We start from the raw sequence: 23,195 nt of genomic DNA on the forward strand, positions 1-23,195 counted from the left end.
AGGTTCATGTCTTTATTACCCTGCTTATATTCAATCTGGTTAAATTTAGTTTCGCATTTCCTCCCCCAAACTTTTGAATGACATAATTAGGTCATGTCTGCTTTGGTGTTTTAGGTAGATGACGTGGGTGCAAGTGTTATTTTTCTGATAAGTTTGGTTTCAATTTGTCAATTTGATGCAAGAACAATAATTTCAGTGCAGTGTTGGTCCCTCCAGGTGTACCTGACATATTGCATTCATAAAATATGAGGTCATTGTGAACTTGACCTTTAAACACTGAAATGTATCTCTGAGTCCACATGTCAACTGTAAAAAATGTGAAGAAATTCCCTAAAGGCAGACATGAGATATCATGTTAGTAAGCGAGTGAGAATATGCAGAGACCCGAACACTGTTTGCAGCTGCTGCTGTCACAACTTTCAGTGATAAAAGGCAGACAACCTGCTGCACCAGGCAGCCAGAGATACAAGGTGTCACGACAGCAAGACTGACCACTTTAGCTGCAGGAGCTGGATATGAGCCAGATAAAGTACCAAAAAACATGGCAGGAGAATGTGGAGAATGTGTGTCCACGGACGAGAAACATCACACACACTCAAGGCATTATTTAAAGGCAACCAATGTCCAAAAGCTACTTCTGTATGGACGAGTCTCTGCCCTGAGGAAAGACTAAATGGGCTCAAATACTTTCACTCCACTACAGGCAACATTAAAAAATCAACACATTTGGGGTGCAAACCTGGTGTCCCAGGATCTGTCTCTGTGTCGTCATGAAGAGGAGGGGGTGGGGGTGGAGGTAAATCTGACTCTGTATCAACAGTCCCCTCTTCTTCTCCTGTTCCTCCTCCTGCCTTGGAGGCTTCATCCGTGGTGACTGTCGCGTCTGCTGATAAAGGAGGTGTGTCGGATGTGAGGGAAGGTGCTGGGGGGTCCAGGTCGGGGAGCTGGCCCTCAGGGTGACTGGCCACCACATTCTCCTGGCTCTGATCCTTGCAGCTGGTGGCTGAAGGGGCTGGAGGTGAAGGGGGAGGGGGTTCAGCCTCAGGGACGTCATCACCGCTGTCATCAAAGTCAAAGGCTTCCCCCTCATCTTCGTCTGCGAAAGGGACGCTGTCTGCCAACACTGGAAACAGAGAAAGGATGCATATAAATATATACCAGGCGACAATGAAGGTTGAGGTTTATCTCCACAAAGGTAGTTATCCCTTTAACATTCCTGGGTATATTAGGACACAGACAATGTTGCAATTATAATTATTTACTAATGCCATTATTTCACTATTTCATCCATAAACATTATCTCAACCAAATTTCCAGGTATTTTGAAAAAAATCGATTCATATATATTGAACTGAAATATTGTGAAGGGGGGGGGGGTATTTAAAGCAGTCAAACATCATATTAACCTCTGTATTCACCCCTCTCCATTTGTTTGTTTGTTTGTTTGTTTGTTTGCTTGTCAACAGCATTAAGCAAAAACTATTTCCACGAAATCGGCTGTCGCCGTTTCAAATGATCTACATTCATATGCAGAAAGCTGTAGAGATTAATCAGAATGTCGTATGAGCCTAAAACACCTACAAAATGTATTGCTGTTTGTGTTGAGATACATTCGACTCGGACTGTAGACAGTGTACAGCCAAGAAGCCCCAAAATATTGGCTGTTGGCCCCCAGAGGTTAGTTCATCATCAGACAATAGACAATGGGCTACGAGATTGCCCAGGGAATAGTTCATGGATCTTGATGAAAAACAAGACATGTTTAGGGGACTGGTATCTATGAGTGTGTGTAATTTGGTGCAGCTTGACTAAATTGAGGGTTAGGGTTACCCTATAAACACAAGGGCCTAATGTCCGCGCTTCTTTTTTGACCTGCAACAGTGAAGTAGCTAAAGCCTTGGTACAAAGAAGAAGATACAAATTAGAGCATAACTCTGGAATGACAGTAGCGTAAACATGGCACAGGATGTGAGTCATTAATATACTTTTACTCAATACTACTTTAGAGATGTTAGAAAAAGTACACTGTTAAAACATACAATGTGGGTGGCTGTTCAAGTCCTTGGGCTGTTCTACGTTAAAGGACTGAGCCACATGCAGACTTATAATTAAGGGTGGGGTCTACTACAGCAGCATGTGTTCTTACAGAAATTTTAACATCAAGGTTTTACACAGAAACAGCTCCTACTTTCAAGCAAAAACAAGGTAGAGCCACGCTACAAGATTATAGTTAGAACTGAAAGGCGTCACGTTCACATCAGAGCGCTCACTTGGCAGAAAGCAGGAAGGGAGCAACAAATGAATTTCCAGTTTCCACACTGCAATTAGGGCAGCAGGAAAGAGAGCTGTTACTCCCGTCAGTGAGTCGCACCGTCTGAGTTTATGCATTATTTCTGATCTGATGAGCAGAGAACGCCCCAGAAACTCTAAGTCTTGATAAGGAGCAAGAGCGAGTCAAAAGATAAGGAATTCACAGGCTCAACTCCCAGCAGCTGGTTTCATGTTTCTAGCCCCCAGAGCTGAATGTGTGAAGAGTAAGACAGTATTTCAGTTTTCATTCAGTGCTGCGGTGAGATGAAAAAAAGTGCACCGTGATCCAGGATTCAACGCTGTGGAAAACGTTGGCTGATCGTTTAAACAGGGTTAACAGAAGAATAAACTGAGCCACAACCCGAAAGCCTGAGTGGAAGAAATTCATTACCGCCAACAAAACCCTGAAGTTCTTCCAGAGTGCTGCTGATTTTCCCTATAGGGCGTCAAAGGTTTAGCGATGGTTTAACTTCTGGGGACGGATATTCTGTCATTGCTTAAGCTTTGCTCACACAAGCATACCATGGATTCTTTGCGAGCACTTTCATCAGTAGCCACAGCTTGACTGTATTAGCTCACAGCCTCATATCCTGAATGTATTCGCAAAGAAAACAGAAAACTCTAAGTTGATATACAGCATCACGAGATGAAGTTTCCCTCACTACACAGGCCGAAATAGCTCAGTTGGGAGAGCGTTAGACTGAAGATCTAAAGGTCCCTGGTTCGATCCCGGGTTTCGGCATTTTGACCTCTCCCTCCCCCCGCCAGTCACTTCTTCCTCGCAGATAAATGTCCACATAAAGTTTTCCTTATCATTTAGTAACTTTTGCTTTCAACAAACAATATCTGTTTAATTTTCAACTTCCTGCTTAGTTTAGTAATTTCAGACATTTATGGTGTGTCTTTGCACACAATTACCACTAAATGAATCACTATCACTGTTGCAACAAGCTCTGTTCTGCCTCCAGGCCAGAATGTAAGTAAATATAATCTAGAACAAACTCCCTGTAGCAAAAACCCACTAACTTTGAAGTTCCTTACAACAGTTTACACAGCTCTAAATCACCAGGAACAACTCCCTCAGGCTCCGACAGGTAGCTGTTCCAGTAGTAGTTGTGCGTGAGGAAACAGCCTGTGACTAACGTTTCAGGTCAGCAGCCTGACCCCACGTCCATCTGGACCCATGACTAAAGGTGTAAGAAAAAGACAAGTGTAAAGGGCAAAACTGGGAAACAGAGATGCTATCTCTTTTTTCCATCTGTGCAATGATGAATGGTGTGGGCCACAGAGATAAGGCACAGTTAGCTAACTAAAGCTCCTTTTCCATTGATCAAAAAGACCCGCTAACATTTGGCTTTTGTCTGCAATGGGAGTGGATACATCAGCATTAAATCCTGCGTCAAACGACTCTGAAGTATGCACATATTTTAATCGGCTCCTGCTCCTTGGCAGTGATCTAAACGAGACATCCTAGTGAGCGCGCTAATTTGGCAAGAGTTGAGAGAGCACCTCAGTGTTCGGTGTATTCATAACATCGAACATGATGCTATGGGGAAAAACTACGTAATGCAATTCTACTGGCAATGGGAAAGAAGTAAATCCCCTTTTTTTGTGGGTTTACCTGCATTTAAAAAAAACTGTGTTCCCGCTAATATCGGCGTAAAAGTGGACTGTGGTATACGAGGACTGTGGCATATATATCATAGGTCAATAAATGTCCTAAAATGCACTCAGGTCACCCTCCTCTCTCTCTCTCTATCTCTCTCTCTGTGGTGTCAATGTGAAACGCTTGACTGTGCCAGAACAGAGAAGGACTTGATCTGATTGGATTTGGCCAGATGATGAATCACAACCATCCATTCAATAGTGCATCTGCAACTTCATGCACATGAGGCCACTGATAGTTGACTGCTGTGCGGGTATGAATGCCAGCAAGCTAATTACAGAGACTGTGCCGGGATGGTGAACTTACAGTGCAACCACACACACACATGTGAACACACAAGTATATATAACCACAAATGTGATGATCATCAGTGGTGGGAAGAAACATTTACTTCACTACTTTAAATACATTTTCTATGTATCAGTACTTTACTAAAGTAGATTTATTTTTTGGTACTTTTCACTTTTACTCCACTACATGTATCAGCAACTAGGACTAGTATAGTCGACTACACCATCAGTGACTTTGACCACCTCCCTTATTCGTGCATTCACTGTCCACAGACCCTACAGCCAGATACCATTCTTTCTTTTTATTTGTTCTTTTACTTGAGTTAAAGGATCGTCATGTTAAATCAGACCCCAGTCCTGAACTTGCAATTAAAGTGTTGTCGCTTTGAAGAATTTCTCGTATCTTTCTATTCTTGTGAGAATGCAGACCTCAACACCATGGAGGGATATACATGCAAGTGCATGTGAACGCACAACGCCACACAACCATGGCCTAGTTGAGGTTCCCATTGTCAATTCATAACCACAATATGGATTCTGTTCCGTGGGCTCATCTCCACACTGCCATATAATGGTCCACTCAAATGAGTCACTGGGTTACGACCCGCTCCAGCATCACCCCTGGCAACAAAGCTAGACCGGCCAGCAGGAGACGAAGCATTTCTCTGGCCTGTGTCTATCCCCGGAGGCTGTGTCAGTGTGTGTGTCGATGTGTGTGTGTGTGTGCTGCAGCAGTGTTCAGTCTAATACTGAGGCACATTGTCTGGTATTCACAGCAGCACAGCACATTTTACCCGCCTTACTCCCTCGCTCCTCTGCCCACACGCTCCAAAGCAGCGCAGGAGCGGAGGAGAGGAATCTGTGTTGTTTACTCTTACTGTCCAGCTTCAGCAGCCCTCCAGGAAGTGATCTGACTACGAGATGACCAACAGAAACTAGCAGGTGATACTATCGGTCAAACACTGCAAACATCTCGAGCTAAGTCCTATAGCATCACCAAATGTCTTATTAGAGCTGCAATTTATGATTAATTTAATTCCCCAATGATCTGCCAATTATTTTCTCATTTAATCAATAAAATGGATGTCCTGTCAAATAAAACAGTAAATAATGTCCATCACTGTTTCTTAAGTTCAGTGTCACATCTTAAAAGCACAGTAAAACATTTTTTTTTATAAATAAATGAATTAAATAACTATTTGACCACATAAATGTAAAGTCTCACTATGTGTTTCTCTCCATAAACTAAAAAGACCTAATGTTTTCGCTGCCTCTACGATTACTTGCCCTGTAATTTCCATTCATTGGTGAAGTGCAAGTATTATTACCTCTGAAGTGCAGACATTTAGTGTAATCTGTTCCTCTATATTTACTTTGTTCTGTTCCCTGGTATGTAGATAAAAGCTGTGGCCAGTACGGGGATGGAACCCGCGACCTTGGCGTTATTAGCACCACGCTCTAACCAACTGAGCTAACCGGCCTACTTTTTCCCCACAAAGGTTAAGAGTCTACGTAACTTTTCTCTAAGAGGTTAGAGGCAAAGGTCATACGAGCATGAGTGACTTTGTTGACTTTACTTTCAGGAGGTGGGGGAGGAAAGTCTTCCACGTCCATGCTTGCTGCTCCTCTAGTGCCGAAGCTCTTCAGACAGCTGCATGCAGGGGATCAACTACGCCGACAAACATTCCTAAAGGGAGAAAAAAAAAAAACGAACAAACATCATAAACAGGCAAAAGAGGTGGGTTGATAAATACAGTATTTCCAAATTAAGTTACCACTCAAGAATGTTTCCATACATCATGAGTTGGGCATTTCTGGGTTGGCATATGTTAGCCACTCTCGGAAAGCCCAACCGCGCTTGTTGTTCCATGTTACTTAATCACAGCAGAGGAGCGTGGCTGTGTTGCGGTCACGGTCTGATGCCTTTTGTGTCAACACCAGAATCTGTACCATGGCTAATTCAGACAATGAATGAAAACAAAAGACGCTCTTAAAGTGCTCCTGAGGACTGTTGACAGTAGCACATGGTTTAAGTGTACACAACATTCTCATTTGCTAATTGTGGGCGTGACTCATGTCATGGGTATAAATGGGCTTGGCCAGCTTCAAAATGGATGGGTCATACCCTGTGGAGTAACCACTATGAGAAATAAAGGCAGTGGGGAGGGGTTTCTGTAGCTATTCTGTTGGTATTCAAAGCAGCTTCATGCTCAGTTTTTTACTTTTGTTCATTGTGAAAGTCAACAGTAAACATAGATTTCTCTATTAGTTTATGAAAGTCTGCCTTTATCAAAAATTAAAAAAATTACCAGAGATGTGAAATCAATTAGTTTCCCACAAGTACCACCTTTGTTAAGGAAGTTATTTAAATATAAGTTATTTCCATTAAATTTTGTGGAGCATTTGTGCATGACCCTCATTTTTGGAGTGGATCCGATAAATGGGTGGGTCCAGGCGTTTTTTCCCATTTTCTTTAATAGGGCATAAGCCTTATTATCACTTTTTCCAAAATAAGAGATAAAATACAATCCAATTAAGATTAGACAACAAACACAGCTCAAGGCAAACACTACTTCTCGCACTTAACAGTGTTTTTATTCAAGCCCAGGAAAAAAATCCATTGTTATGCTTGACTATCGAAAAGATAAAATAGGCCGAGAAATCTATGTAAATGTAAACTTAAAGCCAAGAACATTGGGATGGGCGATATGGATAAATCTTATCACGATAATTTGTATGCATATCAGTCGATATCGATATATATCACGATATAAATCAAATCAGCGCCACTGCACTGAGGCACATTACTCTGCGCAGGTCAACAAGTCATTCTGCTCCTCTTATGTTTTCTAATCACTCACACGTAGAAATGATCTTTATAAAAACAAGGCAGCACTTCTTCTGCAACAATGAAGTTAAAACACAGCATTGTGTCATAATCTGCGGGAAGAACTTCTGTATGCAGGAGTGTGTGTGTGTGTGTGTGTGTGTGTGTGTGTGTGTGTGTGTGTGTGTGTGTGTGTGTGTGTGTGTGTGTGTGTGTGTGTGTGTGTGTGTGATCGTTTCTGTCCCTCTTCACAAACAAACAGATAATCACATGTATTTAGTTATTAATTGATGGTGTCAGATCATGACCTCGGATCGTTCTGGTCACTTTAACTCTGATGTCCTGACTGTGCGCGTCACGTTACGTCTTGTGTTGTGTAGCAGGTTTAAACATGTGTCTCATAAACTCTAGAGCAAATCAAACAAACACAAAGTAAAATAACTTCTGAGGAGGATGGTGTTTATTGTTAAAGTGTAAAGTGAGTGCAGGTCAGAGGGGGAGTGAGGAGGAAACAGACTCCGACAGAGACACAGGATGACCGGACCTTTGATGTGCGTCTGTCCTGATCCTAAAGCAGCGCTGGTTATAATTATTCAGTGTTGGAAAACTGCTAAAACAATGAACATAGCAGAAAACATGAATCGATTATGTTCTGTCAGTGTATCGATGCAGAGTCGTCCACCTCTATCCATGAGCCCAAACATAAGCACGTGTGCTGCTGTTCCCTCCTACACTCAACCATGTCTTTTATTTCTATCAAAGAAAAGTTATATCGCGATAATTGTCTTTATTGTTTTATCGCCCAGCAAGAACATTATCATACCTGTAGGTCACCCCAGGTAGCAAAAAAGGACATGACTAAGGCTACATTCATACTACTACGTTCCCATTTTTAAAAAAAAATTCCAAACTAAAACAATCTCTGTCCACATGAGTGTTTTGGCTCTGTAACATATTTAATCCCCGTCTATAATAACACGCCTGAAAACACATACTACATAACAACTCACGAACATTGGTAAGGCCGGTGTGCACAAGAATTGTGCAGGCAAGCAGTTGTATCATTGTAAAATACAGAATTTAACTGTACAACAGCTGTTAGCAAAGACAACAGGGTGAGAAAAGACCTAATCAGCAAGCAGTTGTGACTGTCTACATCATTGTTTCCAAACATCTCCGTTCCTGCCCGTCTCAGTACCAGAGTTTTCAAATTAATTTAGGCAGCAGACTTGATGGAAAACATACAGGCCCAGGGAAATGTCATTAGCATGTAGTGGCAGGAGAGTCCTTTGGACCTGCAGGGGCATGAGAGACACAACATTCCTCTGCAGCACACCCTTTGTTTGAAGATGTACAATTCGTATCCAGAGGTGACAGTTTCTGTCACAGGCCTACTCTAGAGAAAAAACGGTGCTATTTCCAGACTTCTTGCTGGTATCCACACGAACAGATGACAGAGTCGTGACATCATGCTGCAGCAAAAAAGCAGCCATTGTTGTGGCATGCGTGTCCCATATTCTATGCAATCTCAATAGTTCAACACAAACCACAACATAAGTTTACAGCAGTGTACTTCTCACTAAGAAAAAACGTACACAACAGGGTCGCAGCAAACAAGAGCCAGAGGATGACTCGGTCTCAAAGCTTGTTTTGTCTACAAATAATGTGAAATCCTTTGCTTCTTTGTCCTCCACCCTATTCACAGGGCACAAGGCCAGAGCAGTGGATGTGAACACACAGGGCCAGTGTCTGCTGAATACAGTGCGGCTGACAGATAATGCTAGCGCTAACAGAGGCAGGTGGAGTATGCATAGCCTGAGGAGAAATAACAATACAACAGAGACGAACAAAAGCAGCTACACTGTTATATAGTACGACTGATGATGATGCCTTCATTAGGTTGTATTCTGCATCCTCGGAGAAAAGTGATCTATTGTGTGTGAAAAATGGAATCACGTGACAAACATGGCTGTAAACTGACCAGCACATTTTGGAGTAGGAACAATTAAGAGCCGTGTCCTGACAGGAGCTTTGGAGAGTGACTCATCTCTTCCTTCTAATGCACTCTTCAAGGTCTATGACAGCAGGGACAGGAAGGAAGGAAGGGAGGGAGGGAGGGAAAATAAAAGGAGAAAAAACTCAGGTATGCGTCTCTTGACACTGAGGTGCAAAGGAGAGGAACCACATTGTCCAATAAAAGTAAAAGTTTTAATATGTGATCAGCCAACATGATTCAATATATTGTCTCCTTAGAGGAGCTGTCTCAGGGGTTTGATTGAGAGGCAACAATGGCCTTTTTCACCTTTGCTCTGAAACCAGTCTGCAAATTCCTCCAATCCTCCCTGCTCATGTAATTAGTCTGATTTTGTCTTTTTACTTACTAGTTGGAGAAAACTAAACAAAATGCACCTTTGCACAAATTACATCCTGCAAGGTGTGGTATGACTTCAGGTGTGGTGTGCAACCTTACAAGCATCTGGCTCACCCCATGGAGGTGACCAGCTCAGCAAAAGCACTCCCTACATTTGTAGCAACCTGTCTGTATTGCAGCGCTGTTAATTGTGATCACTATGGAAAGAAATGTGAGTCAGTACTGCGGATTTTAGACATGCACTGAAGTCCGAACATTTTCCTGAAGGAGGCTGTATGTGAGAACGTAAATGTCTAAGTCTGTTGCTTTTCTTGCCAGCCCCCTCTTAAAATGCCTGGAAAAAGTCCAAGTGAGCTCATGTGAGAATACAGCAGGAAAATTCACAAGCGGGTGTGCGAGTTGTTGACTTCTCTAACACACGACGGCCGCAAAACTGAGAGGATAAAAATATGTCAGGATGAAAAAGAGGTGCCATACACGCAGAAAATGTCGACAAAGATTTCAACTTGGAGGAGAAAGAGATTCAAGAGAGGTTTTGCCAAGTTGCAAGGACGGTAAGAAACTCGTTTGGAACATATATGTCCTGGCTATTGCATGCTCAACTCAGGCACCAGAGTTCACGTCTGAATGTGATTGAGTTTCCTGTTGCTGTTAACAGATCTCACCAGGACAATCTTCAACTGCTTTCTTCATATAATCCTAAATTTCCCAGGGATCAATAAAGTATCCATCTCTATGTGAAAGGTCACTGTCCTGACCCAACTTCACGCATATTTTCCAGAGTTCACTTCCGAAAAAGGCTTGTGAATCCTCGCAGAAAACATTCTACATACTTCACTTATGATATCTCTGCTTATCTGCACAGTGTTTTAATAAAAAGGTTCTGGTTTACAGTCTAATCTGAGAGCAATGATAAAGGATGAAGCAGAAGACACCAGAGAGGTAAAATCAGCTCTGCTGTTGATGTCAGACTCAGCTGAGCATGTCATTACACGCTGGAAAGGCTGAGCTGTGCTCGGCAAACAGGAAAACAGTCATCTGGGCATGCCGGTGTAATGCAGACAATTTGCTCACCTGTGTATTCTTAATAACCAATGTGACAGAACAGACAATGACAAGATCAGAACCATGTTGACAGTATGTATAGTACATACAGTATGTATGGTGCTCCATGGTGTGGAGTATAAACTGCTACCTAGGTTCAGTCGTGGGCCTTAAATGTTAACCGCAAGATTCTTGAGACTTCCACGTATATGAAAAAAGCATGTCCCACATACAGCAATAGGAGTATTTGTTTATTATGGTTCATTGTAGTTCATTGTATGGTTCATTGTTTTCTTCTTTTATATAACAAAACAAAAATAATAACAATAAAATAAAACACCAACAGACACTTTAAAAATAAATTCACCTTTTTGGGGACATCCACTTAAAAACAGATGTACAAATCATACTTCTAATCTCCACATATAAATATACAGTATATACAAAATAATCGTATAAAACATAGAGAGAGATCAGTGCTTCATAATCTTAAATTACTAATGGAATACTAATCTTACAAAATAACATTATTAGTTCAGTAATTTCCTCTGAAGGCGTCCTTGGTACGATAGTCACTTCATGTATTTCTTTGTCTTTATCTAAGGGTGATCTTGCATAAGGTAAAACAAGGCCCTATCATGACTTTCTCTGCATGGCGCTATAGCGTATTGCATCTTTTGATCTTCCATTTATCTCCACGTTGCTGTGCAAAGGAATCAAGATAAGGCGGGGCACAATGTTTTGTTTAAACATGTATATAAGGCTTTCTGATCTTGGCTTATTGTGTTCATTGTATCCTTTAAACGTTTTTAACGATGCCAGAGCAACATAATTTTTCTCTAAATACATAATAATCCACAAATGATTACATCATCTAAATAAATAGAAAATCAATAATCATAATAATAACTTTATTTGTAAGCACTTTCAATACGGACATCAAAGTGCTTTACAACAGATCTAAAAACAAAAAGAAAATCAAGGAATGGTGGAATTTGCAGAGAGGGTGGGACAGTATAGACACCAAGAGAGAATGTTAATATTTGTCCATACATTAAATCAGAGGTTTTCCTCCGAGTAAAAAAGAAAAAAGAAAATTCTAACAATACTGATCCGCATTTCCTTTTTACGGCAAGCAGCAATTTGTAAGAAAGGAATTGTGTGAGTTGCTCACACATTTTTGTGCTAAACACCCTGGTTTGATAAGGGCTTTCGATTCTCCTGGAGAGTTTTCTGTAGCACACTTAATGACAAGCGGAATTCCACACACGGGCTGAAAGCCATAAACAAAAGCCTGGAGGAAAGTGTGGTGAAAGAGAGGGAGAGAGAGAGAGACTTGTAGTCTGCTGTGAGCGTCTGTCTTTGGCTTCTGAGTTCTTTGGCTGACTCGTAGTGAGCGGTGTGTCCAAATCTTCTCCTTCCACCAGGCTTACTGTAATCAGGCATCGACTGAAAACAGCATATCCCAGGCTTACAAAGAGTGGACGGACAGGCAATGTGCTGTAATGTATTTGTGGGGAGGTTCAGGGAATGACAGGGCAGTGCCCTGCTGCATACTAAAAAGGAGAAAAGGTACCTCGTTCTAGTCTCTTCATAATCAGCAGGAACGAGTTGAAAAATAATAGCATTAACGCTGATTGTTCCACTATCACATCATTATGTATTGCGTAACATACAGAAATCGAACCCCTATCCCTGGCATGAGTAAAACACACTCAGAGTATCTGAGCGAAATAACTTTAAAAAAACACATTGCTTGGTTCCTTGTCGTGACAATTTGACATACATCTACTCTGCCAGGTAGCACAGCCTGTACCCTGGATAATAGGGGTGTAATGGTACATGTATCCAAACCAAATATTTCCGGTACGGGCTTTTCGGTTCGGTACACACGTGTACGAATGCAGTGAGTTCACGTGCAAAACTTATTTATGTATGTATGAATCACAGATTCGAAGTGACAGCTTTAGCCAAGGACTGAATGTGCTGTAGGCTAGTGGTCATAGCGACTGCAGACAAACAGGAGTGTGAAGACCCTTCCTCATCATTTAAATCTACTGTGTGGGAACATTTCAGTTTCACAGCCACTATAATGACGACGGACAAAGACGAGTGGATAGTACAAAAGCCGACATTGCGTTACTGCGATCGGATATGTAGCTGTTAGCACATCGAATATGCCAACTCATTTGAAACGGCATCACCAGATTGATGTCCCACTAACATTGGTGGGACAAGGAAAAAACGAGTTCCGTGCAAACCCAGCTCCCTGCGGCATTAAATCTGCTGCTTGCAAATAAAAAAAGTTAAAAAAAAAGATGAAAATACATATATTTAATAATGATTATCATACATCAATACAATAACTGAGCAGTTTAAGTATAGTTAATTTTCTACATGCTGCACCTTAATACATATTTATTTTACTATTACTAAACGTACCGAACCGTGACCTCAAAAACGAGGTACGTACCGAACCATCATTTTTACACCCCTACTGTATATCAACTCAAAAAGCTCTGCAGTTCATATAAGATCAACACAGCAACCTTCACAATATCACAGTATCTGGGCCAAACCGCCTTGACAACATACCACACTTCACCCACCCTCCCTGACCTCAAAAGGGGTGGGGACGCTAACAAACAGGCACAAGATAGTTGACTATTAAATCTGAGAATCCTGACTCCAGGCAAGTAGACATTACTTTTAGGATCAGCAAAAGTCAAACTGGAAGCATATTCCGAGACACAGATATCACAATCAATCACAGATTAGCAAACAATCTCCCTCATACATACCTCTACTTTTGTTCTTATGGCAGCAAAACTTGTCTCATGCACCAAATCCCCCTACTCAGCGTAACATAACCTGCCCTCAGCGAACACACTGAACAATCAACCAAGCTAGAAAAGCAGACGATGAGTCTAGTATTGGCTATCAGGGAGCAGTTATAATTATGGGTCTGATGGGTGTGGATTTTAGAAAATAAATTTAAATAAGCAGGTCAGAAGGTCTGCAGTGTTTTATCTGATGTGAGAGGTGTGATCCATTTGACATGTGAGGGTACTGCACGTTAGCCACAAGTAAAAAAAGCCATGTTTATAAGCCAAATGTGGTAAATGCTAAGCGACATACATGGTTTCATCCATCACAGTGCAGCTGTTCTCAGAAATGTTCTTAAGTCTGGATATATTCCTGAAATGTTATGTTTGAACTCAAATGTCATTTTCCGGAAATTGTCCTGCAGGCCTCCTCGTAAAATGTCCGGGAAATGTCTGAGTTAGCCCACTTGAGAATATAGCAGGAAGTGATGATGTTTCTAACATGTGATGGACGCAAAACTGAAAAAAATAAATATCTCAAGATGAAAAAGAGACATATAAAAACATCGACAAAGACGTCAACTTGGAAAGACAACGGGATTCGAGAGCTTTTGGCAAAGGCCCAATGCCATTTTTGATGTGCTGTCAGCAAAAACACATGATGTCAACAGGAATTTACATTTTCCTGTAGTTGTGAACGCATCTGACCCAGACAATCTCCTTCCGCGTTCTTCAAGTAAAAGGTAAAACAGACATGAACTCAAGAAAATGTCCAGAAAATTGGGTGAAAAGGGCTTAAGTGGTATGGTGGTTATGATGCATCACACAACATATGAAAGCTGTATGACATTTTTACATTACAGTTATCTTTACACTGACCTTAGCTTGTGAGGCAGCGTCTGTTTTCAGTTAAAGAGACAAACTAGTGAAACGGGTCTGTTTGGGACTCACAGGACGAAATGAAAGACTGGGGCAGCATAATATTTTAAATGTGGTGTCCATTTAAAAACAGAGGCAGCCGCAGTCTTGGCTGTCACTCCTAACTGGTCTCCACCCACCCACTGAGCCACACCAAAGCTTTGAGAGCCCAACGTGTCAGCAGAAGAACACTACATAGTGTTTGGTGAGGAGTGGATAAGCGGCCCGCTCCAAAGAGCTTTTGTTGACTGGCGAGATTTAAGCTCTGAAGGAATTTTAAGATGAACAGAGCAACTCATTCAGATTACAATCAAGAGCACTGGAAACCAAGATACTGTTAATCGTCAGCGTACTGGTCATTGCACGGACTTCAAAGTGTGGAGACAATGCTACGACTTTACTTATCCTTGCCCGCTGTATATCTCAATTCACAAAGCGTAGCACCAACACAGGAATTTGAATAGAAGGATCAACCGTCTTGGTCCTGGCAGGATTTGTTGATGCCTACCACACTTTACTTTGCATAATTGATGTTCCAAGTTCAATTCCAGCTGGACATTTATCTGACACACGTTCCCAGCTGCGAAACAAGTGTGTGGTATGTGAGCAATTTCTCACATCCACCTGCAGAAGAGCAGTGGCCTTCTTTCCCAAGCTGTTGCAGAATTGTGTTGCTAATCCACGGCTTATCTCAGCGGATGGCCGGTGGGGTAGTGGATGGACAGTGACTCCATAACTGGGTCTCTAAAAATGAATGGTATGCTCCTCCGCTCAGCCACTGTGTACTCAGGCAGCTTAGTCATGGTAAACAAAGGGCATTTCCATGAGCCGCAACTGGAAAAACGTGGTGTACTGATTTGTCACAATTACTTTAACAATTAGCAGGTTTCTCCTCTAAATGACTGTACATCGTTTACTATGACATTGACAAAAGATACTGCAGTTTCAGGCTATACCATATTTTTGTGCTGATGACAAAAGGGTTGATAGGATGTTTAAACACTGTCCCTTAAAGCGTTTACACGTTAAATACCGTTAACAGTAAACATGCCTTTCACCAAAACACTCCCCCCCCCCCCCCAGAGGTTCCCGAGAGCATTCTCAGTCAAAGCAGCTGTGGTTTGATGAGGAGAACGTGTCGCACATAAAGAGCCCACTGTCTACATGTCTCACCTGCATGCTTTCATTGGGAAACTGTGTGATTTTCAGGAAGGAAAATCAGATCTGTGCTCCACTGACAGCTTCCCTCAGGTGTTGTCCCAGCAGCTCAGGGTATTAAGCATCTGTATTTGCAGCCAGGCCACTGTGGTTATTTGCTAAACAAATGACCAGTGGAGACTTTGTGTACATACACGTGTGTGTGACAGCAGACAAGACCAAACTACTCTTTGTATTCAAACCTAAATAGCTCAGCTTTAAAACTCTTTGGAGGTGCTTTGGTGCAAAGAGGCAACTACTAAGGTAAATTGTTTAATTACATCTGCCTTGGAGGTTATGTTTTCACCTCTGTCCATTTGTTTGTTGGTTGGTTTGCATGTTTGTAAGCAAGATAACACAAAATCTACACGGCAAATTACCACAAAACTTAGTGGAAGGATGTGGTATAGGTCAAGGGAGAACGGATGAAAACTTTGGTGCAGGTCTGGATCAAGGAGAGTCTCCAGGAACAATGTTACACTACAAATAAAAATCTATTGATCTAGTGAATTTAAAAGCGGATTCATAAGAGGACTTCTGGGCCTTGGACTCTACTAAGAGCCTTTCTAGTTAAATTAAGGTTTTACTACCTGTTTGCACTGATCTTCCAGTTGACTGGAGCTGTGCGGCCTTTTCACTGAGGAATGCTATGCATGACTACTTGAATTTGTAGATGGGATAACTGCTGCAGCTCAGAAGCACTTCCTCACCCATAAATGAGTTCATGCAAGTGTGTAAAGCAGCTGAAATTCTTACATTTTTTAATGAATATGTTTTCCATATGAATGAAGTTGTGGTTAAAGTCAAGATGACAAACCTGACATGCTTTTGAATCCCTGTTGGGGCCATATTACACCTGCATACGCATCCTTGAAGAGGGACAGTGGGTTCAGAAAAGTATGAGGTTGTTATAATTCTCATCAATAGCCATAACAAAAGCCAAACTTTTATCAACATATTGCTTATGTATAGTGCAAACATTATCAGATTTGTTAAATGTTTTGCTGTTTATCAAGTGTTTGTCACTTTGCTCATAAAGAAGAGTTTAAAACCACAACATTCACTTTAACTTTGAAATAATAATGTGATATTTATCGTGATAACTATCGATATCGACTGATGTGAAAGCTTTTATCTTGATATAATGTTTGCCCATATCTCCCAGCCCTGACTATCATGATGTTAATGACAGAGTCAACCCCTGGGGAAACGTGTAAGTATCCTGTTCAGTCTTCAACACAGGAGAAGTTGAACTGGGACATTTTAACTTCTTACAGTTTATTTCTGTGTTCGTAAAAATAAAAGCATGCTTTAAAAGCAGTGGCTGTCTGTGTTGTGGCAGGTATTCCAGCTTGTTGGCATCCTGACAGTGAGCCTGAGGCGCCACGTTATAGCCATGTCCCAACACACTGCTCTCCACACTAAATACACGCAGGTCACACGTTTCACACACAACACGAACACGTCCCAGTTCGTTTTTTATCAATGAATTAGCCGGCTAATGGCGCCTGTTTGAATTGGAACGCAAACAGCTAGCAGAAAAGTTAGGATGTTTCCAACTTTCTCAGAAACTTAAAAAAGAAATGTCCTCAACTCACCATTTAATGGCTTTCCCCCAAACGAATGCTCGTATTCCTTCCTGTAAAACCGTGTAAATGTCAGACCTGATGCATTCCTGACCGTGACACGACTTCAGGAATAACAACTACATCCAAACATCCAGTTGTCCTCCGCTGTCCTTCTGTTAACTTCTCTGCCTTCGTACCGAGCTGACTCCATCCATGAAAACTACACCTCCTCCTGGTAGCTGATTGGCCGCAGGGCGCACTGAGGGAAGCTCTGATTGGCTGTCCCGGGCATCAGTCAAGCCTCCGACGCCTTCTCCGATGGGACCGGGACCGGAGGAGTTCCTCAGTGCTCACGTGACGTGTGAGGTGCCCCCCCCACCCCACCCCCCCTCGAAAACAGCTGTCCGGAGACTGATGTTGTGTTCGAGTGTAGTGGAAGTGAGTGCGTGTGTTAGTGTGTGTGTGTGAGAAAAAGAGAGTAAGCGACAGAGGTGTAAATCCTTTACTTGAAAACAATGGGTCGACTGGTTTGCACTGATTTTCCAATGGAGCTGTGCAGGCTTTCCACTGTTGTAGCCTATATGTCACGTGGACAGGGTTTGCATCTCCATATTTGTGTTAAATCTCTACTTTGTCAGGCAACATGGATATTTGACTTCTTAGGTTGCTGGTTCCAAATCTGTTTATATCGTCACATTAAGATCCTGTAATGTAAATCATTAAATCGTGAGGGGAGGACATATTCTAAGATTCGGCTAGGCTAGGTTTACCTTAAGGTTAGGTTAAGGTTAGAGTAAGGGTTAAGCAAGCAGTAACTATGGTTAAGTTTGGTTTAGGTAAAGGTTAGGGTAAGGCAAGCAGTAACTATGGTTTATGTAAGGTTTAGGTTATGTTAAGGGTAGGGTAAGGCAAGGCAAGCAGTAACTATTGTTAAGGTTATGTTCAGCTCTTATCTTACCCCTAACTTTAACTAAGATTAAGGTTAAAAGTAAGATGTGAATTGTGGATAGGTTAAGGAAAGGTAAAAGGTTTTGATTAGGCTGTCCACAATGAATGGAAGTCAATTCAAAGTCCTAATGAGGATAGCTCTCAAACCTGCATGTGTGTATGTGCAACATAAAACTACATACTTCAAAAATTCCCCAAAAGATTTCTTTATGGGAAAAAAAAAGACACTTAAATTATTTTTTTTCCTCATATGATTACTTGGTTTTATTGAATGTTACTAAAATAGAAAACAACTTTTCATCATCTTCAACAGTTTACTTTAATAAAACAACTTTAAGACAAGCCTGTTAAAACCGCTGTGTTGGTGCTTTGGAGTCACCCTGAAGTGGAAAAAAAAATTGTCAAGCTTATGTGTGGTTAAACCAAAATCTAGGATGCATATTTTCTGTCATGCTGCCACCTACAGGCAGATGAACAACCATGAAACATTCAAGTATGAACCAAACCTATGGAAACAATTCTGTTTGAGAGTAAACAGTGTGCAACTCCAACTAAAACAGGATGTTGAATGCTATGGAGCTTATACCACCACCAACCCATCCCATTATAATACAGTACACTGTATCTAAACCATCATAAAAACCAATGAAAATGCAGAGTGTAAATAGAATATAGTCTGTTGGTCATTTTTAGGCTCACACATACGGTAAGAGATCAAATGATTATTTCACATGTGTATAACGGATCTGATGACAATATTTCGCTGCTACAAATTGAGCTTGTCGAATTGAGCTCAATTCAGTCACCAGCAGTGTAAAATACATGAGTGCTTATTAACATAATTAGCTATGAGGTACAGTAACAATACAGATACTCAACGCACTGAGAAATGTGACAGATGGTAGAAAGACCAGAAAGTCTGACATTTAAATGCAAATTTTCTGTGACATACACATCAAACACTCAAGGCCAAGAGCAATTACATTGTGCAGAAAAACAAAAAATACATATTGAAATATTGATGCGGGTTGAGTAGGAATAAGCATAAACTATATCAAAACATTTCTAATTCAAATTATTGTCAGTGTGAAACCAGGAACAAGCATGGTTTCATGGTTATTCTGCATCAGTACTGCTTCCATTTTGTCACATTACATCTCCATTCTGAACAATAGAGCCTTTGTGGAGTGAACCAGACCTGATTTGTCTTCCACCGTAAAGAAGATTCGTTAAAGGCTTTTTCCTCTCATGGCCACAATAAATAGTTCCCTCTGAATGAGAATCATGATTTGACTCATGTCATTATCCACTTAGTATTCACTAGCGCTAATGAATAACCTTCAGAACCTAATGCTTTAAGCATAATTCAGTTTTCTTGCCTACACTGCCCAATAAGGGCTGACTATCTGTTGTAAAAGCCCCAGAAGACAAAGGCCACATTCTTGACGTGACTTTACGGCAGAGTCGTTGGATGACTACTGAGAAGGAGCACAACCTCTCCTCTCTCATGTCTCCCCCGAGCTGACAACGTGTTACTACTGGTCATCTTTCACTGACAGCCTAACAGGACTCAACTATAAACAGCAGCAAACCAGAAGCAGCTGTGGCTGCAAAGAGATTAACAGTGGAACACCTCCTCAAACACAACAGGATGTAAATCTCAAAAAACTGTAAGTGTGCAGTAGCTTCAAACGGTCTGACAACACTAACATTTCTTCTGCACAATAAGTCAAATCAGTTAACTCTGTGGGCGGATTTTTCTTTCGAGTAAACAGGATTCAAATTTTTAAGTTTGTACTTTTGAATGGCTCTTGCTAGATTTGCTATCTTATATATATTTGCCCTACTGTGAATAAACCGTTCTTAAACTGGTAGAATGGATCTTTCACAATCCAGTGTTTGAAGGTGACCCATTCAAGCAGTGACCCATTACACTGCCTTACACAACCACACATACCTTTGAAGAGCAAACCAGATGTAAAATGAATTGTCTTTTCTTAAGATTATAAAAAAAAAAAAAACTAAAACCTACATGACAACTGTCAGAAAGTAAAACCTGATGGGAGGCAATGTTTATCTAGATGGGTTTCAGATCAGGGACTAAAAGCAACACAATGTAAGAATTGCTCTCGACTACACTCAGGATCCCCCTACAGGTGAAAGGGATGACAAACGCTTTTATCAGTGTCGTAAACACAAGTTGACAGCGGAGCATAAAAAATAAAAAAAAACTGCCCAAACCAATTAAACAATTATTTTAACGTAGTTTTTACACCGCTGTCGCTTCGGTTTCTTACACCGTCACTTTCTCTCATAAAGCCTGTTGCAATTGTTCCTGCACGATACACCAGAGTTACATAGGGCAATGTAATTCTCTCCAAATTTTAAGAGTGTAAATGATTTCAAAGCCGTTTTATAAACTACATTGTGTTGCTTTAAAAAGAATGAGTCTTGAAAATATCCATATTAATATCATGTTAAAAGTAACTTCAAACATCCATCATAAAAGAATAAGTAAAAGCAAACATGGCATCCGTCAGATAAGAAAGGACCTCCTCAGTTGCCCCTTAGCTGGCATGAGGTTTGATGGAAACCCCAGACTCGCCGTCCGCAGCCCTGTTTAAGGTAGCCGGCTTGTTGCCAAAATTCCAGTCCACAGGCTTGAGCAGCTGCATGGTCTTCTTCTGCGTCCAGATGGGGTTGAGGATGAGCGTGAGCAGAGCAAGGCCAGTGAAGAAAAGCAGGCGCGGGAGCAGGGCAATGTGGGTGTTCACGTCCCCCCAGTGGGTGAAGGTTACCCACCAGAGGTGGTAGGTGAGCACCATGCGACAGTGGAACATGTGGATCATCACCCACTGGTTAGCTCTCCAGATCAGGGTGCGTGCCCAGCCGGCCTGTTTAGGTGAAAGAAACACAGAAAAGTTCATTACATTGTCGAAAGCTCATTTTTAATACCATAACATTTTGTATGTACTTTACATCTGTGTAGCTTATGTGTTTTGGGTCAAAAGTTTCAGGAGGAAGTGTAAAGGTTTAATTTAAACTTCCTCTATTGAGGGAGGCTAAAGTCTATTTCTGACAGGAACGGTCATAAGGTGCACAGGAAGAGGAAGTGAAACCTGATAAGGTATCTTGTAATTTATAAGGCAAAGATGATAAATTAATAGTATCAGATGCAACTACAGCCCTAAGATGCTGGTATGGTACCTGCACTTGTAATAGAAAGATTAGGTACTTGCAATTTCTCAGAATCGTGACAATGCAAAGAAAAATGTGCAAGATATCTATGGAGCAAAGTGAGGAAGAGTGGTTTAACTCATGACAATGTGATTTAAGGCCCCTACCTTCAGTAACATCCAGGATATACAGGTGAACGGCGTGCTTATCTCCAGCAGCAGCGTAACCATCGGCAGGTAGTGTCCATGGGAGTCCCACACCACCGCCCCCGCATACCCTGACAGGGCGAAGAAATGGTGTGTCGCCAGTGGGAGGTCAAATGACCTGAATACCACACTGGAGGCGTGTAGTGCAAAATTCTCAAACATGAAGAACCCCGTGGCTGTGAGGACGTTAAACCACGACCAGTCCTCTTGTCCTCTCACTTTGTCTCTGGTCAACATGGAGTCCTCAGTCAGCGCCCGGAGACCGGCCACGGTGCTCTGGATGCCGAACACCGCCCGGGTGGCTGCAAGGTTCCAGAAGACCTTCTCCTTGGCGGGGAGGGCATTGTAGGTGCGGGACAGAGCCAGGGACAGGAGGTGAGAGAGGAGGAAGGCTGCTGCATAGAAGCTGAATCCCAGGCCGATGAGCTGGAGGCGAAGGTCCCATTGGAAGTACTCCGCACTGGGCTGGGAGAGCAGAGGACTGGGCTGCAGGTCTGGATCCATGATGGTGGGGAGGGGAGGGGGGACACTGGAGCTATAAGGTGAATCGAGTGGGGGGGCCTCAGCTGCGGGTGGGTCTGTGAGCAGAGCGTGGCACGTGCATGGCGTGCGGGTCACGTGCAGAACACCTGAAGATGACACAACACATCATACACTGAACATGAATAGAACACAACACTACGACAACAAACAACTAGCTTAGCTATGCTACACGTTTAACTCCGTTTGATTTAAGAACAACCCCTTTTAAAGCTGTGTAGCTTCAATGAACACACACTGTTTGCGGTAACTTCAAAATTACAAGTAAAGAGACAAACTTTTATCATTTAAAAACACGATGAGTCAAGGTAAAGTTCACGGAGTTGTTAGCACATTAGCACAAACAACACACACGAGCGTGAAGCTGGCTGCAGCTCCAGAAAACACCAGGAAGTCAGAAGAAGCGCTATCTACTCACCGAACTGTGCGGTTCATTCTGAACAGAGACGATCTCCCCTGAACTCGCCCGAGCAGAGAGACGAAGACACAAACACAACTTACATCATACGACTTCAATTTGGTCATATGACCGCAGAACAGGAAGTCACGCCCTCTGTTCAACTTCCCGGAACTCCCATTGGTCCACACTGTAAGGAGTCATAATCCTATTGGTTGTCGGCTGTTCCTTTAAATATCAGTTCAGTGCTGCAGGAACATGGACTGTTTATAAAAGTGCAGGAATGAGGCCGAAGTCACTTTTTGCTGCATTTGGAATAACATGATTATTAAAAGTAAAAATAAATCTCTGTATTACATACAATATTGTTTTATAAAAACCTTTGATGCTGATTAATGTCCCTACATTTCCCTCAGGATCAATAAAGTATCTATCTATCTATCTATCTATCTATCTATCTAATATTTACCAGCATATAATACATTTCTCTACAGATTCATGCTTATGCTGTGGTTTGTGATGTGTGCTGCAGCCTTTTGGAGCTACATGGTTCAATGAGCAAGTCATTTAATACCGGAATATAAAAGAAGTTGACATTACCAACAATAAATAAATAAACACATCAGGAATTGCACACACTCTGTGGCTCTTATGAATACTCTGTATTAAGAATTGAACTGACTTGAAATATGATTTGATCTCAGTTATGATCTATAAGATATTTATTGCACCTAATAAATCAAGCAAAAAAAATACATTAGACAGGGGCTGATATTTATGAGTGTGTGTAATTTGGTGCAGATCCAAATATCATTTATTTGAACAAAGCCTGCAATTCTCTCTTTGTCCAGCAGATGACAACATCACCTCATATGTGTGAGACAGGGCAAATGAGTTTAGTTGAGTACTAT

At 41.7% G+C, this 23,195-nt stretch overlaps 2 protein-coding genes and 2 non-coding genes across 6 annotated transcripts in view; 1 reads left to right on the forward strand and 3 right to left on the reverse strand.

Moving 5' to 3' along the window:
- The window catches only part of arhgef10 (Rho guanine nucleotide exchange factor (GEF) 10), a 56,352-nt gene extending 39,131 nt beyond the window's left edge, over nt 1-17,221 (reverse strand). For 2 of the 3 annotated variants that reach the window (XM_034576377.1, XM_034576375.1), the window contains exons 1-3: nt 17,047-17,221; nt 5,844-5,953; nt 740-1,123 (exon numbers count right to left, since the gene is read on the reverse strand). In XM_034576377.1, the coding sequence (XP_034432268.1) occupies nt 740-1,123; nt 5,844-5,880 (421 nt within the window). In that variant the 5' untranslated portion in view covers nt 5,881-5,953; nt 17,047-17,221. Of the gene's footprint in view, nt 1-739; nt 1,124-5,843; nt 5,954-10,618; nt 10,681-17,046 lie in introns of those variants that run through there. The other variant, XM_034576376.1, reaches the window with a different exon arrangement.
- Nucleotides 2,980-3,052, forward strand: trnaf-gaa. Its single transcript has one exon. It is a non-coding gene; the product is annotated as a tRNA-Phe (tRNA).
- trnai-aau lies at nt 5,674-5,747 on the reverse strand. The gene has a single exon. It is a non-coding gene; the product is annotated as a tRNA-Ile (tRNA).
- A 1,392-nt stretch (nt 17,222-18,613) lies between the features above and the next one.
- On the reverse strand, nt 18,614-22,381 carry cln8 (CLN8 transmembrane ER and ERGIC protein). Its single transcript, XM_034575584.1, has 3 exons — nt 22,306-22,381; nt 21,309-21,976; nt 18,614-20,858 (listed from the first exon to the last, which is right to left on the reverse strand). The coding sequence occupies exons 2-3, from the start codon at nt 21,849-21,851 to the stop codon at nt 20,532-20,534; spliced, it is 870 nt and encodes a 289-aa protein (XP_034431475.1). The 5' UTR covers nt 21,852-21,976; nt 22,306-22,381; the 3' UTR covers nt 18,614-20,531.
- Between the last annotated feature and the right edge of the window lie 814 nt (nt 22,382-23,195).

The sequence above is a fragment of the Hippoglossus hippoglossus genome, chromosome 22, assembly GCF_009819705.1.
Source record: "Hippoglossus hippoglossus isolate fHipHip1 chromosome 22, fHipHip1.pri, whole genome shotgun sequence".
Taxonomy (NCBI): domain Eukaryota; kingdom Metazoa; phylum Chordata; class Actinopteri; order Pleuronectiformes; family Pleuronectidae; genus Hippoglossus; species Hippoglossus hippoglossus.